General features: G+C 44.7%; 1 protein-coding gene across 1 annotated transcript in view; it reads right to left on the reverse strand.

The window, feature by feature from the left end:
• SLC12A8 (solute carrier family 12 member 8) overlaps positions 1-18,024 on the reverse strand; it is a 45,369-nt gene that overhangs the window by 3,337 nt on the left and 24,008 nt on the right. Inside the window, exons 6-11 of the mRNA XM_054278286.1 lie at positions 12,841-12,928; positions 11,343-11,430; positions 8,092-8,238; positions 4,539-5,211; positions 3,602-3,699; positions 1,953-2,070 (exon numbers count right to left, since the gene is read on the reverse strand). Coding sequence (XP_054134261.1) covers positions 1,953-2,070; positions 3,602-3,699; positions 4,539-5,211; positions 8,092-8,238; positions 11,343-11,430; positions 12,841-12,928 — 1,212 coding nt within the window. The remainder of the gene's footprint in view (positions 1-1,952; positions 2,071-3,601; positions 3,700-4,538; positions 5,212-8,091; positions 8,239-11,342; positions 11,431-12,840; positions 12,929-18,024) is intronic.

Genomic DNA, 18,024 nt, shown 5'->3' on the forward strand with positions numbered 1-18,024 from the left:
GCATTCCCAGCCCAGCAACTTGTTAAACCCCAGTAAAGCAAAGCACAGACACCCACCACAGTGCCTTTCATTCCCTGAACTGTAAAAGCCATTCCCGCTGCAGGGATGGGGAGACAGGAGGAGCCACCCAGCCAACCTCAGCCAGGGTGGCTGTGGTCTCTCCAATGATTTCCTCTTGTCTGACCCCACAGAGTGCTGGCTAAGCTTATTACACCAACACTGCTTTCTTTTCTGATTTCTCAGTAGAGTTAGTTTCCTGCAGGGGCAGGAAGTGCCAGAGCTGGAAGCAAAAGCAGCAGGAGAAGTTTTTGGTGAGGGACAGGGAGAACCAAGCCCTGTGAGTGCCTGCTGGATTTGGCTCAGGCTGCTGGGGAGGAAGAGAGAGAAGGGATGTGTCAACAACAGCAAATTTCTCCTCCCAAGATCTTCATCTAGCCCCTAATCCAGAGCTTCTCTCAGGCCAGTGTCTCCCAGCCTTCCAGACAGAAGGGCTGTTTGATCCTTTGAAGAACAAACCCACAGATCATCAGAGCCTTGTGACCACAAAATAACATTCCCTCGCAGCCAAGTGAAAATCAAGCTGAATCTTGAACATTCACTTCTAATGTTTTCAATGCCATGCATTGTTTCATTGTATGCATGAGAATGCACATGCAAAAGAAACCAAGAAAAAATGTCTAATCGTGCTGCTATTTCTCAGATCAGCTTCCAAAACCCTCTACACTCTGACAGAGAAATTCTTATTAAAGTAATCTTTGATAAATATTTCAAAAGCAGATTACAGAGATATAATACAGTGAGTACACAAAGGCAAAAAATACTCCAACACCTGAAAACATTATTTCTGTTTTGTTTGATACATGGGGGCCATAAAGAACTTGATTAGAAGTTATATATATTTCAAAAGATACCAATTAGCAACTACTATCCACAATCTCAGCTCTTTTCTACTATCCCCTACAGATACATAGAAAGGAAGTCACTCAAGAGTAGAAAAAGAACAATTTAGCAATGTTTGGGAGGTGGTGATTAGTTTTTGATTTCTCATCATGTGCATTTCTGAAATCTAGTACCTACTTACCTACTGTCTAATCATCTTTCACCTAAATAAACCCAGGTAGCTATTTCTGCACATATTGCATATGAACCCATATTTCATACTTGATTTTTCTCATCCTGGACAAAAAACTGCACATCCAGGCATGCACTCAGCTGTGCACCTCACACACCTGCCTGTGGATGGATGGATGGATACACACACTCATGGGCAGGTGAGGATGCCCACACCATGTCCCTTCAGAGACACAGAGCACTGCAAACCCCCGCACTGGCCTTGCCAAGGAGCTGTGGCTCTCATGAGCTGCTTGCTGAATGTGCTTCACTGTTTAATTTTGAACTTGTTTAAGCCGATCATGTGCACAGATCTCTCTAATGCTCTCTGCCTTAAAGTGTTTTCCCAGATTATGTTCCCAACATATTCAACGTGTTTAGCTCTGAAATCAAAAGGCTCTCTTGTTCCACAGTTATGAATGCTGAGATTTGATGAGACACTCATCATAATTCCCATTTTCCATAAGCTTTTCTCAGGTGGGTTTAGATTGATTAGGTTTAATAAAACTTATTTACAGCAGATTTTTCTCATTGCTGGGATACATGTACAAAATGCCACCCCTATCAAATCTTAGTATCTGTTTTTGCCATTTGAAGCACAATATAATAAGGCAACAAGCACCATGTTCAAACTATCACACCAATGCTAGTTATAGTTAGAATCTAACAGAAAATTAAAGACTCAGAGAGAAAATGTATTAAAATAGCAATGAAACAAATTGTCATCGTTTACTGTGTCACCCACGTATTAAACACAAGAGTCTCAATTCCTAATTGAGTTAAATTAAAGTTTAATGAATTTTTAAGCAGGTTTAATAATACAGAGAAAAAAAAAAACTCACCAGGAGGGAGTCCTGGGCTGACTTGGCCAATGTAGAAATACAGAATAACCCCTGCTCCCAGGCTGACCAGGGTGTAGATCCACTGAATGACAAACATTATGATGAGGGACACAATTGCCTGTTGGAAAGACATGGTTTGGGGTTACCCCAGAGTCTGGGAGGTAAGACCATGGACAGTCAAAGCTCAGGTTTCCATGTTACAGGGAGCCTCGTTTGGTCTCACTCTTAAAAGGAGGGAGAGCACAGGGTAACAGTGTCACCTTCAGCAGCATGGAGGCAGCTCCAGGGAGCTACCCTGAGTCCCAGGGGCAGCGTGGGTCTCTGCCTGGGCTTCTCCAAGAGAAGCATCCAGAGGCTCACCAGCTCTGGAGGAGATTTGGCTCAAGTTGCATACAAACCAGGGGCAGAGGTAGCATCTCCTTGGGAGATGTTTGGAACAGCAAGAGGCAGCACAGAAAGAGCTAAAATGATCCCAGACGACACAAGTGAAGCTCAAAGAGAGAGGGCAGAGGGGAGAGGAGTCAGGATGAGTAACACATCCAATTTTTGCTCTTGTGATTTTATTTTGCATTATCAATCCTATCCCAGCTCTGCTGCAACCCCCTCCCGAGCCTGATTATTGACAGGAAACCAAGTTTGCTTTGATGAGCACATCCATCACCTCCACAAGCAAATTCCCCTGCAAAGGCAGAGCTGATGGCTCTGCCCTGACATGCACTTGGGAGCCACAACAGAGATGAGCCCAGAGATGGCACCAGCACACAACCTCCTAGAAATGCCATCCCAAAGAGGGGCCACCACTCCCTGCCCACCCCTGGTGCTGCAGCCCAGTGGCACCCCTCACCAGGAGCTGGCTGCTGGCAGCAGCAGTGGTGAATTTGAAAAGCAGGTGTCCAACTCCATCTGAGGATTAAACTAAAGGGGTTTGTTGGGTGGTTTGAGTGGGTTTGTTACATTTTATGCACAGCTATGAAATCCTCATCCATGCAGCAAAGCCATATGGCTCATTCATTATGCATATCTGACCCTTTCCTTGTCATCTACCCAATAATCCATCTTCCCAAGATAAATTTAAGTGCTTTAAACTTCTCAGCAACTTGAGGCAGAAGCTATTTAAAAGTTATTTAAAGTAACATGCTGTAGGAATACTCTCCTTCCCTCCCTCAAAAGATGGAATTTCATAGCTGGGCTGCTGGTATCAGGAAGTCAGCACAAAATAAAGCTTTGAAGATGGTGTCTCAGTCCATTACACAGCAAGAAAAAGCAGACTGGCACACACAAGAGGCACACTGATTTTTTTTCCCCATGCATCCATGCATCTTTAAAGTCCTAAGACTCCAGACTTTTCATTTGTACTTTTGAATTGGCCTGGAGCTTGTTTGTTTGGGGTTTTTCCTGTTGCTATTTAACTTAATATGCCATTGGACTTTCCATGAATTTGAACTGCTGGATGCATGGTACCTTGAGTATTTAGTTCAGTGACCTGGAATATGAGAATCAAAAGCCATTATTTAAGGTACTGGAGTATTTACACTATCAGAAGTACCATTATTTAAGGTACTGGAATACTTACACTGCAGTACGGAATGAATGTTCTTCTGTTTTCTACTATCACAAAACACTGCTCAAAATAAAAGAAAATTACTTACACCAGCAAAGGAAATCCAGTGACTGAAAAATCTGGAGTAGAAGGTTTCTGGTATTTGCTGAATTCCCAGTTCTGGATTTTGTTGTTTTATAGATGATTCTAAAGAAAATGAAAAGAAAAAAAATAAGAAAGGTGCTATAATTTGGGGGTTTTTTTCTCTTCTTTACATTACCAGATTCCAGGAACCAAAGCAAAAATTCTAGCTGACAGCTGGGTATGACAGAGTTAAACCAAAACCTCCAAAATGAAAACTGAAAAGAAGTGCAAGGAAAAAACCAAAAAGTTGCCAGCTCTGCTACAAAGTCCATTTGAAGGCTGCATCTGTCAATCTCTGGCTCACAATTTGTGAAATAAGAAAAATAATACTTTCCTCCCTCAGAGGGGTTTAGAAAGCTTAACTGACTCATGCTGATGAAACATTGCAGCACTGGGAATGACAAACTCCACACACAGGTGCTGTATCAAATCACCAAGAAATTCAGATCTTCACCTATGGATGCTGAGTTGCAGACTCCACCTGTGTTGTGGGGACCACTGCACTAAGATAGCCTGAGTTCTAGAGTCACAGGGCTCCAACCATCCTACCCCACACCAGGATGAAGTAAATCCCAAGATACACCTAAACCTTTTTTAATGTACAGCATTCAGAAGGCCTGTGAAGAATTATGAGTACATCGTAAACAACCCAGCAGTAAATTTAGTCCTGCCTGCTTTCCTGTGATTAATCTTCTGTAGGAAATTGCATTGGAACTTCTCCTGTGATGCATTGCAATGAACTCTACCCTCACCTGGAATAAATGATATTATTGCCATGAATCACTGAATGACAGCCCCATATAAAGCTCGTTTCATGCCTGCCTTCAGGAAAGCACTGGGAGGAGCAAGGTTATAAACAATTTCCTCAGAACAGGGAGATGTCCATCTCCTACAGCCCTTACCTTCTCCCCCTGGGCCAGGGAGCATCATCACTTCACTGCAGGGCTCTTCCCTCTGCTCCATCCTCCTGGGTATGTGCTGGGCATCCGCAGGGGGCGATGAGCCCAGACCTGCATCCCACTGATCACCCTGCTCACCCATGTCCTGCTGCCTCCCATGGGGCTCCGTGGCCTCATCCCAGCTGTTCTGAGCCAGGGGAGCATCCTGATGGAGATCCAGGAGAAAGCTGTCTTGTAATGTCTGCTTGGCTGGCTTCCTCGCCTTCTTTAGCTTGCCCTTTTGGGTTAAATTCTCAACTCCTTCTCTTTTGGAAGTACTTGGCTCACTAAAAAATGGCTTAAAAATCTGGTCCATGTCTTTTTTGAATTCTAGCAAGGTGCCATTTGATCTGCTTTGAATTACCCCATCTGCTGCACGGCTGGGGGGCTTGTTGACAATTAAAGGCTGGGAGGAGTGAGCAGGTCTAGCAGCTCCCATCTGGGTCTCCTCAGGTTTCTGCTGAATGGTGTAGCTCAAGGATATTGAGAAATAGGAATAGTCCACAGCAATATATGTCAGCATGAAGTTGATGGTGACTATGGGAGCAAGAACATTCACTTGCCCAATGAAGACAAAAGCCATGGTGATGAGACTTGTTAAGCAAATCGCAGCCACTGGAGTCTTGTTGGGGCCTTTCTAGTTCATAAATAAAACAAAATTACATTTAAATTAATAACCATGAACCTTGCCATGAGGATTCCCTACTTGCTCAGCTGCTGTGTGTGGTTACCTGGGCTGTCTGCAGTACCCCCCCTAATCATGAATACATGCATGTGCAAACAGAGGCTCACAGGCCTAATAAATTAAAGAATAGAGTGGAAGCCAAAAGCTTTGAAGCTCCCACTTCATCCCTAAGCCTTATTCAGGCTTTGTCTTTGGTAAATTCATCCACTCTCACTCATATCTCCATGGTAAAACAATGTCATTAAAGCAGCAATAAACCTTCAGAGAGATTTGTGGGGCTTATGGGAAGTCTGGCAATAAAACGTGTTAATTAGAGTTAACTGTTCATCTCTAATTATTCCACAGGACTCTGCATCACTGCCTACCCAAAAGGCTCCCTGATGCTGCCCTTGGAAAGGCTATGCATGAGGCAGGGCCACCTGCACATCAGCAGCTCCTGGCCCTGCCCTGACAGGAGCCAAGCTGAGCCCGTGGTGAGCTGAGCCCGGGCAGGTGGGGCTGCCCTCCTTCCACTGAGCTGGGCAGGTGGGGCTGCCCTCCTTCCACTGAGCTGGGCAGGTGGGGCTGCCCTCCTTCCACTGAGCCCGTGCAGCAGTGGAAAGCAGCACTGAGGTGGGCAGGTGGGCAGGTGAGGTGCCAGTCAGCCCCAGCAGCCCCAGGCATGTGTCAGGAGGGCAGGAGAAACATTGCCTGCTCCTGTCTTTTGGGACTGGGTGAAGGCAGGCAAAGGAGAAGGAAAAGAGGCACAAAACAAAGAGCATTGGGAGTGGGAATACCTGAGCCTTTGGCTCATGAGCTTCAATCCCAGGTCTAACACACCCTTCCTTGGACCAGGCACTATCTTGCCTTTTTGCCACCTGACAAGCCTGTGCAAGCTGTGTAAAGACATTGCTTAAAAATATCTTACAAGATATCTTACAAAGCATCTTAAGTCTTCGCTTAACTGCATTTACTTCTCTAATAAACATACTGCTCAAATGGAAACTATTTCTGTTTCCTCCACTCTTATTTATTAATAGAAAAGGGGACAAGTTCTGGACCATTGCATCTTTTCAGAATGAGCAAAAATACATCTCAGGGCCAAAGGAACACAGATCTCAGGAAGCATCTTCAGTATTAGAGAGATGTACTGAGACAGAGAACAGATGGGAGGATCTCAGGATGCATCTGGCTTGGATTTAGCTCCACAGAAAACATTTGTGTCCTTCCCCTCAGCTGGGGCTATGGTGACCACACCACCTTCCTCAACCATGAAAAAGCAGAACTGATGTGGAGCAGATTGGTAAGGACAAATTAAATGTATTTACTCTTCATAAACCAAATCTAAACAATTTCCAAGGTGGCAGAGAAATGGAAGGGGGAGAAGTGGTCTGCCTTTGATTTCTCACCTCTTTTTGAGCCCTTCCCATCATGGCACTCTGCTTGGAGTTCAGAGCAGAAAATTCAGTTCAGAAAGACAGAAAGCCATCAGAGAGGCAATCAACTTTGATAAACCACTGAGAATTGCACAAGGATTGCCAAGTAGAGAACAGCTTATTCTGAGATCACCTGAAAACTGCCTTCAGGAGCTGGAAGTTTTTGCAGTCATTACTGTTCTTGATTTCCTTACAATTATTACTACCATTTTTGCTATTATTATAACTTTTGGTTTAGAAAACTGCTTTGAGAAACATAAAACTACAGAGAGAAAATTATGATATTTATAAAATATTTAAATACTTTTAAACATTCATAAATGTCAATACTGAAAACTATTTTTCTGTATTTTTAAGCCACTCTGAAGGAGCAAAGCATCATAAGGCTTTTCCAGACACTCTGTACAGACAGTTAGGTACTGCAGATTATTGAAAGTGATGGAATTATTTTATCCCTATTCAGAAAAAGGGAAAATCATGTATAGCCCAAGACTACAGAGTCCTTGGTGACTGGTATCAGTAGAACGAGTTGTGCATAAAGATTATTCATGAAGCAAGGAAATAGCTTCTTGTCATATTCCAAGCAAGACTTTGTTTCAATGCATATCTAAAGCTTAGCAGACCCCTAACTTAACCTTTCAAATTTATTCTTTGTTTTAATTTAATAGTGTCCTGAAGGCACCTTATCTTCCAGAGAAGTGTCCTCTTCTCCACTGCACACAGACTGAATCCAGAGCATCGCAGCTGGCCACGCACTCAGCTCTGAGCTTACCACAGAGCATAGGAACAGACCAAAGAAAATGTGCAGGAAAGAGAAATAAGAAAGAAAACAGATAAAAGGTAAAGAGACAGTTACCATCTATTTCACCACGTGCTGGGACAAAAGCTTCAGGCTCCTGCCCTGGGCAGGAGGGCAGAGGAGAGGGAGGCGCTTCTTTCGGTCATGGCTGGGATCAGCACCAGCTCAGAGAAGGTGTTTGCAAAAAAATCCCCACAGGCAAAGTTATATCATGAGTGCCTGTCCTGCTGGGCACATCTTGAACAGGAGGGAGGGACTGATGGCAGCCTGGAAGGGCTGTGTGTGCACAGGGGCAGGACACAGAGCCCCAGGGCACACGGGTGGGTGAGTGAGGTGCCAGCCCTGCACAGTGCCAAACCCTGTGGGAGGGTTCAGAGCAGAGGCAGTGCACGCAGGGACAGGCAGGGAAAGAACCACAGACAGTTGGATGCTTGGTTTTTTTCATAAATCCACCCATTTCCTGGCTCTTCTGCCTATGCATGGGATACCAGATCCTGAGCTTTCCCCTCCTCGCATTTCGTGCATCCCCCATCTCACTCCACAGACACATAGAAATCTTGGAAATCTCTTAAGCTCAGGTGAAGGTTTGACAGGGATCCTGCAGAAAGGATGACTAACCCCACGTCCAAGGAAGGCCAGCATGGGGATCACATTCTCCTGGGCAATGCACTGCAGGATCCGGGGTGCTCCGTACAGCCCTCCCATGCAGGAGGCCAGGGATGAGATGTACAGCCCTAGCAAAAACAAAAACCCCACCAAGGATACCTGGAGGAAACAGAGAGAATGCAAAGTTCATCATGTTATGCCTTAAAGACACCCAAGCAGTCTTAAATACATGTATTTTAACAGATCACATATCTTTTCTAATGTTGTTAAAAGAACAGAGCAAGCCCTGGGAAAGCAGCAATTTAATTGGTCTGTGGTATAAAGTACAAGCAATTAATACAGGAAAATTATCCCATAAAAGTAATTTAATACTGAACATCCTGTACTGACAGAACAATTTTAAAAGCTCATATCCAAGGAATTCTTTGTCACTTGGAGCAAGTGCAGCAAAGCAGCAGCTATTAGATTCCCCTTAAGTAACTGGAAGCGAGTTTATTTCAGGCAAGATCACTTATATACAGAGCACATCATGCAGGAAAAGCTGCCCAGGCTTCCCACCATCCAAAACAGGAAGACAAACCCCTGTGTCTCAGAGGGGAAAACCAATCCTGAAGGAAAACCCACAGTAAAACCAAATCAAAATTGCCACTTAAGTAAATGGCATCTCAAAAAACACGCTCCAAAGGATGTAATACAATGACCTTATTTTCCTGTCTTCAATGAGAAAAGAATTTCCTTTGGCCAGCATGAAACATTTAAAAAGAAAAAATTTAAAGTCATAGTGCTAACAAGACTGGGTTTAGAACTGTTTTTTGAAGCACCCTTTCAAGCTGGGAGCGTCTCCTGCAGGTGTGGAGGGAAAGGAAGGACAGCTCCTGGTCTGTCACACAGAAGGGAGGACTGGGGTCCCCCTAAGCAGGTCCCCACTGTCAGAGCTGCAAGCACAGAAAGTGTATCTAAAAAACCCCACCCAAATACACAAAACCCCACAATACAAACATTGTGCAAGAAAGCTTTGAAATGGGAGTGTTCCTGGCACTGCAGGACCTGGACAGAAAAAACAAGGAAAACAAAGTCTAGGGTCACCTGAGACACCCCCACGTCCTGTGAGACCACAGAGGTCTGACAGCCAGCAGCCAGGCAAGGAGAATGGCAAGGGGGTAACTCCAGCACAAAGGCCAGGCAGAGAGAAAGACCTCACATTTTGGCCCAAATCCAACATGCCCATACTCCTCTAAGTGAGTGCTGGAGGTGCAGACAAATATCTGTGGCAGAGGATGTCACCAATGCAGGTCCCCTGCATCCCACCTTTGCTCCCAGCCCTCCTTCCATGGAAAAGAGGGCCTAAGTGAACACAGGTCCTCCCAGCTTCTGCCCCCATTGAAGTCAGGTGGCACATGCTTTATTAGGAGGAATTACAAAAATTTACATGGCCAAAGATGATCCAAGCTACATCTGACTGTTTTTTTGTCTGTGAAATCTGCAGGCAGGAAAAAGGAGATTGGGTAAAAATCCTTAAAAAATCTTGCTGTTGGGGAAGGCAAGTGAAATTAACATAATGATCCAGAGCTGTTCAAACTTCCTAGCACAACATTTCCCCATGAAAATCCACTTGGCCCTGTGAATTGTATCTTGTGGGACAGAAGGAACCTGAGGCAAAGATGAGCAGATAGCAGCTCCATCAGCCCAGCAGACAGACACTCAGTGGGGAATCCTCCCTTCCCTCTCCTCTAATCCTGCCCTGCTCCGAGAAATACTCGGAAGAAACAAACACTTGTGCCAGACATCATATATTATTTTAGCTGCCAAAAATGCTTGCATTTAAATGTGCTACTTGACATTCAAATCAGGGTTAGAGGGGAAGAGTCCCTTTCACCGAGGCTGATGAAAGGTTTTGCTAAGAGTTTTGAACACAGAGAGTGTGAATACATTGCAAGGAATTGGCAGTTGGAGCTCATTAGAAGTGAAATTACTGAATCTCATTTTTGTGTTTAAAAAGCCAAACAAATATTGCAACAGAGAAAAGCAGCCAAGCATTCGTCCACCTGTGATAGAAAGAGAGAGTTTGGAGAAGTAATGATCTCTTCCCCCTTCCTCTCTCCAAAGTCATTAAAATCTAAAGCATCTTGTAATAACTCAAAGAAGGAACATGAATATTGCACCATTTGTTTGTTCCATATTAGGGGAAAGAAAATTGAATTTACTTTTTTGAAGGGGGGTGTTTGCTTGTTTATTTTTTGTATTTGACAGTATTGAATATCTTCTCATTCATGACTAGGAGATTTTTCATTTTCCCCCTGAGGGTTCTGAAGTTAAAACACAGCTTTAACAATCTCTTTCTCTTCAGCAGATTCATTTAAAGCTGATTCTTTTGGATACTGCACTTTTTTCCCATTAAGTCATTGACGTATAAAGAGGTTGCCTTAGACAAGGCAGGTTCATTCTTTTTTTTTCCCTGAAATAGAGGTGGATTTTTTTACCTCAGCAGGTAGTGGCAGAGCCCTACCAATATTTGGGAGTTTATCTAGGGGACTGGAAGAAGTTTAGAGCTGGAAGAAGTTTAGAGTTAAGAAACAAAACTAGAGTTTCAAATTGATATTTTAGACAAAAACCAGATCAAGCTATGTAAACTTCTCAACTTCAAATGAATCACAAAAAATAGTGTCTAATACAGTGAACCCATGATTTTGGACAATACCTAATGACAGAAAATTAGCCTTTTTACATCCCATCCAAAGACAGACAATGGCACACACCAAAATCTCTTGCTCTCTCCTTAGAGGCCTGCAGGGGTAAGGCTCATTGTGTGTTACACTACAACCCCCCCTCACGTAAATAACCTGTGTGGAATATTTTGAGTTTAATAACCCTGTTGCTCACCCTGCAATTACAGCGTGCTAGATATGGAAATATGAGCTTTGCTTGGCTTAGTCAAGATAAGCAGGGGGGTCTTCAGAGATTTCAATTTGGTCTAAGCTTTCACCAATGAGAAAAGATACATGGAATAAAATACAGCATTTATCATTAGACCACATTACCATGCTTTAGCTCTTAAAGCTATTGCTGGGTGACAATACCAAGGTTTGGCATTATGGAATATGCTGGTGAATGCAAGGCTAGTCAAACCAATTGTACACTGGGATTTGCAACAGGGAAATTTTAATGAGGGATGTGTACCCACATTCCTTAGGCTTCTGAAAAGCTCAGGCATTCAGTGAGGCAGATGGCAACCTGAAAGCACCATTATAAAAACCACAAGTTACCTTCTCTGCTATCATGAAGTCATAGCGGAGCGACTGCCGGGTACAAATGGCTCCCAGCAAGAAAACAAAGACCATGTACAGGAACCACCTGCAAACAACAAAAATAAACCAATTTCTTCTCAGCAAGACAAGAACATAGAGAATTCTGCCACTAGGAGAGCCAGGAGACAGGCAAATGCCCACAAGTTGGGTCTTAGTCACTCTGCATGGTTCCTGAATGATTTAGCTTCGGGGATAAATTTGACAGTAACCCATGGAGGGAAGCTACCCCACTCCTTAGGTGTGCAGGGGGAAATATCCCAGTCCTAGGGACAAACTTTTTCGTAGGGCCTGCAGCAAAATGCCAGGGGTAATGGTATGAACTAAAAGAGGGTCAGTTCAGACTAGCTGTAAAAAACAAATTTTCTACAGTAAGGGTGGTAAAACATGCGAATAGGCTGCCCCAAGAGGTGGTGGATGCTCCATCTTTGGAAACATTCAAAGTCAGGATGGACCTTAATGGAGCAATCTGATCTGGGTGAAGAAGTGCCTGCTCATTGCAGGGGTTGGACTGGATGGCCTTTAAAGGTCCCTTCCAGCCCAAACTGTTCTGTGATTCTGTGGCTCTGCAGGTAAAACAGGTCCCTCCATGTGCCAGCAACATTAACAGTACAGCCAGCCTGCTCTGGAGTTCTGGCCTTTCCACACTCAGGCTGGGGGATAATTTTGTCTGTAAAGCCCAGAGAGCTGAAAGGGAATGACCACAGCCTTGGAGAGACGGACTCATGTGATGCTACTGTGTCCTGTGGAATCCCCCCTCTTAAAACAAGCACCAATTCCAGCAGGAATGCCTCCAAACTGTGAAGAATCTTCCTTCCTGACTCAACATTGGTACACAATTAAAAGAAATTATTTCAAAGGCAATTTAGATGGCGATAAAAGCAGGGAGGAAAACCTACTCAGGGCTTTTTTTGTTAATAAGCAGAAGTGGAAGGTTCTCCTGGAAAGCAGTATTTCCTTGGGAAGAGCATGACTTGGTGATGCAGGGCCTCTGTTTCCCCTGTCTTGCAGGTGGGTAGGTCATCTCACCCCTCTTGGCCTCATTTGCCCAGCAATGAAAAATACAAAATTTTGATACTTCTTTTCTATTTATATAGAAAAAGAACACAAGGAGGGGAAAAAAAAGCAATAAACCCCCCACTGAAATCAACAACAGTGAATGACAAAATCTTCCCCCTCCCAAGCCTTGGAGAACTCTGCATTCACTCTGGGGCTGCAGCAGCACAAGCACCCAGCACCAGCACAGATCCCACCCAGCAGTGGAAGCACTGAGTACATCCTCACTAACAAACATCTCCAGCCCACCCAGAGTGTGTGGTGGTAATGGATGACAATTTGAATGAGAGCCACACTTTAATTTTCCAGGTGGCTGAGTAATAAAAGGCTGATGGGAATATGAAATGTATTGGTCACACTCAGGGCAGTCTCCAGAGCAAACTTTCCCCAATCAATGACTTACGAGGTGCCAATAGCAGCCAGAGACCCCAGAGGGATGTTGGAAGAAGGCTTCTGGAGATCTCCACTCATATTGAACCCAGCCATCACACCTGCATTTCGCAGACACAAGTGCAATTTAGAGTCAATCTAAGTTATAGTATATATAATACACATTGAAATATGTAATATAATTTAATCAATCAGTTCATTGATTGCTTCACAACAGTAACTACATCACTTCATTGCACTGCCACACAGACAAATATTGGCTCCCATCAATTGCTTGGTAAAAAATTGTTCATGTCTTTAACAGAAGCAAGTCACCACTAACATGTCAAAGAAGCCTCTGTCTGGTTTGGACAATGCTGAGGGGGAAGCAGTATGTGAACAAAACCCATCCTATCTTCATACAAACCCAACAGGAGACAATGCTGCCCAGCTGTTGAGAAGAGAAATGCCACTGTCCATCAGGGCAGCAGTGGTACAAGCCCAGGCCAGATCCATTACAGGTCCCTGCATTCACAGGGGACAGCCACTGCTGCAAAACAGAACGTGCTGTCCACATTAAAGGATGATCACATTAGCAGGGGGAATGACAGGGCTCCCAGCACGTAGGTGGCACCTTCCAGCCAAGGGATCTGCTTTGGAAGGAGGCATTATCTCTGCCTTGCAGATAGGAAAACAGAAACACTGAGAGGGCGAGTGATTGTCCCAGTGTCACGTAGAAAACACATGCTAGGACTAAGAATAAAATACTGAACTGTTATTTTAGGCCAGAGTACAGGGTATTATACAATCAGGGACAGTCCTTAGCCTAAAAAATTACCATCTAAAGAGCAAGAGGGGAAAACAGGATGAATCAGAGGATTGGAGTCTCTACATTAAGACTAGAAAGCCAAGGTACAGATTGGTTAAGGGGCTTTGCCCATAGGTGAAGGAGAAGTCATACCAGACTTGTCAAGAAAACAGATATTCCCTTGTTACATTATGCCAAAAGTTTTCTTAGAAGACTTCAGCGATGTGCTGTAAATAAAAATATATAAATAAATATCTTTGATTTAGAATCCTGATGAGAATTTGGACAATTTGTAGGCAGGACCAAATACTTTAGGGCGCTAACTTGTGCCCACCACTGTTCCCCCTGGGATGTCAGACTAATATCTCCATAAGGACACATGGGCCAGGAGGCAGCCAGCAGTACTGCTGGCAGGGTCCCTGGGGGCAGGGTGAGGTCACCACAGAACAGTGGCAAGGAGGATGCCAGCACCATGGCACCATGGCACATCTGGCAGCCCCTGCAGCAGGGACTGACCACACGCCACTCCGCCGTGGCTGCCAAGGCCAGCAGCCAACCCTCGTGCTCAGAGGGCACAAGAATGACAAAGTCAGTCCCTGCAGCTGCACATCTGAGTGACTACAGCTCCAAATCAGCAACAGCCCATTGCATTTTAAACTCAAACACTGATTGCTGCTTGGAAGGGTTTGTTCCCAAGATGAAGGATAGACAAGAGCTTGGGACCAATCTCAGGGTAAAGGGGACAAACCCAAATCAGCCAGATGGATGGCCTCCCTATTCCCTACAACCTTGGCCTTTGATGGGCTCTCAGCAATGGCTGGGGTGCTAATCATGGAACACAAACTCTGCTCTGCTCTGTCCCAGGCACTGCTGTGCATCTCCACAGCACCGTCTCCACATCTGCCCAAAGGGAATTGTAACACCTCCCCCTCCTCACTGCTCAGCCATGAGGACAGCATACAAACGAGCACAAGGCACTCTCCTGCTGTCAAACACATCCAGGGCTTTATTTATTTATTTATTTATTATTAATGCTTTTTCCTCCTTGATCATCTCTTTTTTCCCCCCCTTGATCAGTCCACTGACCAGCCATCTTTTCCTGTCATCTCCACCATGGAGCCAGAGCCCTGACAACCATTCCCTGGTCCCCACAGAATCCTGGCATTCCTCAGCTCCTGGAAGAGCTTTTCCTCCAAATTCAGACCAGATTTGAATCCTTGACACCATACTGAAAGCATTACAAATCAAGTTCTTAATTTTCTCCTGGAAGACTATTTTGTGGATATGCTTCTGAACAGCACAGCTAAAAGCCTGTCAGCTGCTCTGGTTTTCTCTAGATAAAGATTCTGTGCAATGTTCAAGCCCTGCTCCTTTCAAACAGTTACACAACAGGCTTAGCCAGAGGTAAGAAAAGTTAGGAAGGCAGAAGTCCATGGAAACGGTCACAAATATCCTAAATAAATTCTCTATGAAGCACTCTTTGATGACATGCTACTTTGCAATTCAGAGACAAAGCAGAAAACAGAATTCTCTGAATTTTTCTTCCAAAGGGAGCAAACTATTGTCAGAAGGACAGCTGTTAATCTCATGTGCTTCTTGGCCAAGTTTCTCAAACATCTGGCACCACCTTTAAATCTTCCAGCTTGAGTCACCTCTTCCTCATCCAAACTCCTGCCTCAGCAAAGCACTGGGGAAACACCAAAATGGCATTTTCTGGACTGAGCATAGAAAAGCTGAAGATGTGAGTCATCTGCACAGCAATGAGTGCACAGCCTGGGCTGCCTCCCTCCCACAGACCCACACATGTTCAGGAGCAGCCAGGAGATGACTTCCCAGGGCCCACATAAAGAGGATCCTGAGGCTGGTGCTTGACCTCCTGCCCAGCAGGGACCAGGGGTCACACTCAGGCCACTGCTCACCACTGGCTGCTCTCAGGGCTCCCAGGAGGTCACCAGAGATTCATGGGTTCCACAACCAAAGGTCAAGGCCACCACAGAGGGAAGCAACTCAGATATTCTCAGCCACTCTGGCGAAAGCCATCTCCTCTGTGCTGCAATTATGACTCTGACACGACCAGTGCAAAGGTGTGGGCAATCTGGTAGTACAGATGTATGGACAATGCCAGAGCCACCTATCCACCACCAGCAGCCTTTTAAGCCCTTTGAATTAACAAGTTTTCCTGAACAAATCAGTTTTTCCTCTGAAAATGCTCTTTTTCAAGTTAAAAACATGTATGGCAGGCAGTGCAGACACAGAACTATCACAACACTTACTGCAGATTCCTTCTGCATGTCCTTCCCAGCAGTCAAGGTAGGAAGAAATTGGGATGTTCCTTCCTTCAGACACAGGCCAATCCCTAGGGAAATGGCCAATCCCTTCTGAACTCAAGCAATCCTATCTGCAGATTCTCCATGGAGAAAATGATACACCTCTCTGTTTCACTGAGATAGCAGGCTGGATTTTCCACACTGGCTATTATCTTAGAGAGCAGCAGATAGTGACAAAGCTTCTGGACAAAGGAGCATGAAAACACAGCCAACCCAGCCAGGAAATTATGGCTGAGACAGTCTGTACGTTGCTGCTATTCCCAGTGTAATCTGGTCCTGGGCATCATCCAGGGGCTGGATGTGGGGACCACCTACACTGTGTGTCAGGCACAGCCACCAGCCCCACCAGCCCTGGTTTATGGCTGCAGATATGATCACTCTGCAAACGCCCAGTGCACTTCTCAGTGAACATACTATAAAATATAAAAGGTGGTTTTTCCCCTTCACCCAGGAGGTGAAGAATGGAAAATGTTAGATAAGGCTTGTCGCTAATTTTTTTAAAGGGGCCAACTTCTCCACTGATGTAAGCTGGCACCTTGCCCATAGACTTCAATGGAGTTGTGCCAGTTTACATCATCTGATAACTTAGCCCAAAACTTCTAAATCTATTTGCTGTCATTTTGCAAGTGCCAGATATGGTTTATTTCAGAACTGGTTTCTGTGCAGTGATATTTTCCACTAACGCTGCTTCAAATGACATCTTACTTTCTTCTATCACAAGACAACACACTTCTTTCATTAGACAGAAAACCTTGGGGATTTAGTAGAAAAACATTTTTTGCACAACAGAAACAGCATTTATCTTAATTTTAAAATGCACTGACGGCTGCATGGCTGCTGCTGGAGCTGGCTGTGGGCAGGCTGGCCCTGAGGCTCCCTCCCTGTTGAAAAGCCCTGGCTGGGTGGGCATCCAAGTGTTCACATATCCCAGCACAGCAGCAAAATGTGTGCACTGAGAAGGTATTTACAAACATGCTGGTTAATGCACAGCACCTCTACAGGGGTATGTTCACATCTTCCACAGCTATATTTTAGTGTTTTGACTGAAGCCAGCAAATCCCAGTCCTCATGCCCATGCTCTCCCTTTTAAGCCAGCTCTAGATGTCTGTTTTGGATATCTTGGCTACTTCCCTATGATTAAGTGACAAACTTGGATGAATTAGGCCAGCTGCACTGAACATCCAGCTGAAATGGTTTAAACAGCTATTGCACAGGCAGCAAGTGCTCAACCATAAAACTGGGGTAACTTCACTCACACTGCTGCAGTCATACCAATAAAACACAGAGGAAAAGAGAAGACAACCTGGATCAAAACACCCCAAGGAGGATGCTCCTAGGAGGCAGCATGATGCTACTGGTCTGCAAAAGGCTGGGATACCATCCTGTGCCCATCAGTTGAAGCACATCCCCAGCTGCTCCTCCTGCCTGTTTGGTCCGGCAAGGGTCTCCCCACAAGTCCTGCTCCCCCTTCCTGACGTGGCTGCCCCTCTTTGCTGTTACAGCTACCAGCCTGCATTTCACATTTCTGTTTCACTGCCATGTCTGGTGGAAATGGGCAACTTACAGCCACTTTGAGTACATCCCAGAGAGAAAACTCAAACTGGTTGAATTCAGATAGCCGTCTCAGAGACAGAGGAAGAAGCCTATCCTGAAGAGATCAAAATAGTTTCACTTCAAAGAGGAACATTTCATCTCAAAAGGCCCAAACAATTTGTTTCACAATTTCCAAAATAGTCTTTTTTAAAAACTCTGTTATCAAAATAGCATCTTAAATTGTAAGCTAGCATATGCTACAAATTAAAAATAGTAAACACAACATTTTATAATTAAAGATAAACACAACATTGCTGTGGATCAAGGAACTGCTTCAAACTGGCTCAATGTAACCCCTCAAAACTAAACAGCATATTGCTTTGCTGAAACTCTCCCCAAATTTCTGTTGTATCTTCAGGCAAAGGATTTTGCTTCCAGTGCCTGTCCCTGTCATTCCTCAGTGCCACTTGTTCACCCTCTGCATTGCACTGCCTGCCCTGAAGCAGCAGCACTGGCAGCAGAGCAGTCTTGACTCCCATCCTAGAAATTT

Source organism: Melozone crissalis, unplaced genomic scaffold, assembly GCF_028551555.1.
Source record: "Melozone crissalis strain CALT ecotype California unplaced genomic scaffold, PUWL_Pcris_2 ptg000023l_1, whole genome shotgun sequence".
Taxonomy (NCBI): Eukaryota; Metazoa; Chordata; class Aves; order Passeriformes; family Passerellidae; genus Melozone; species Melozone crissalis.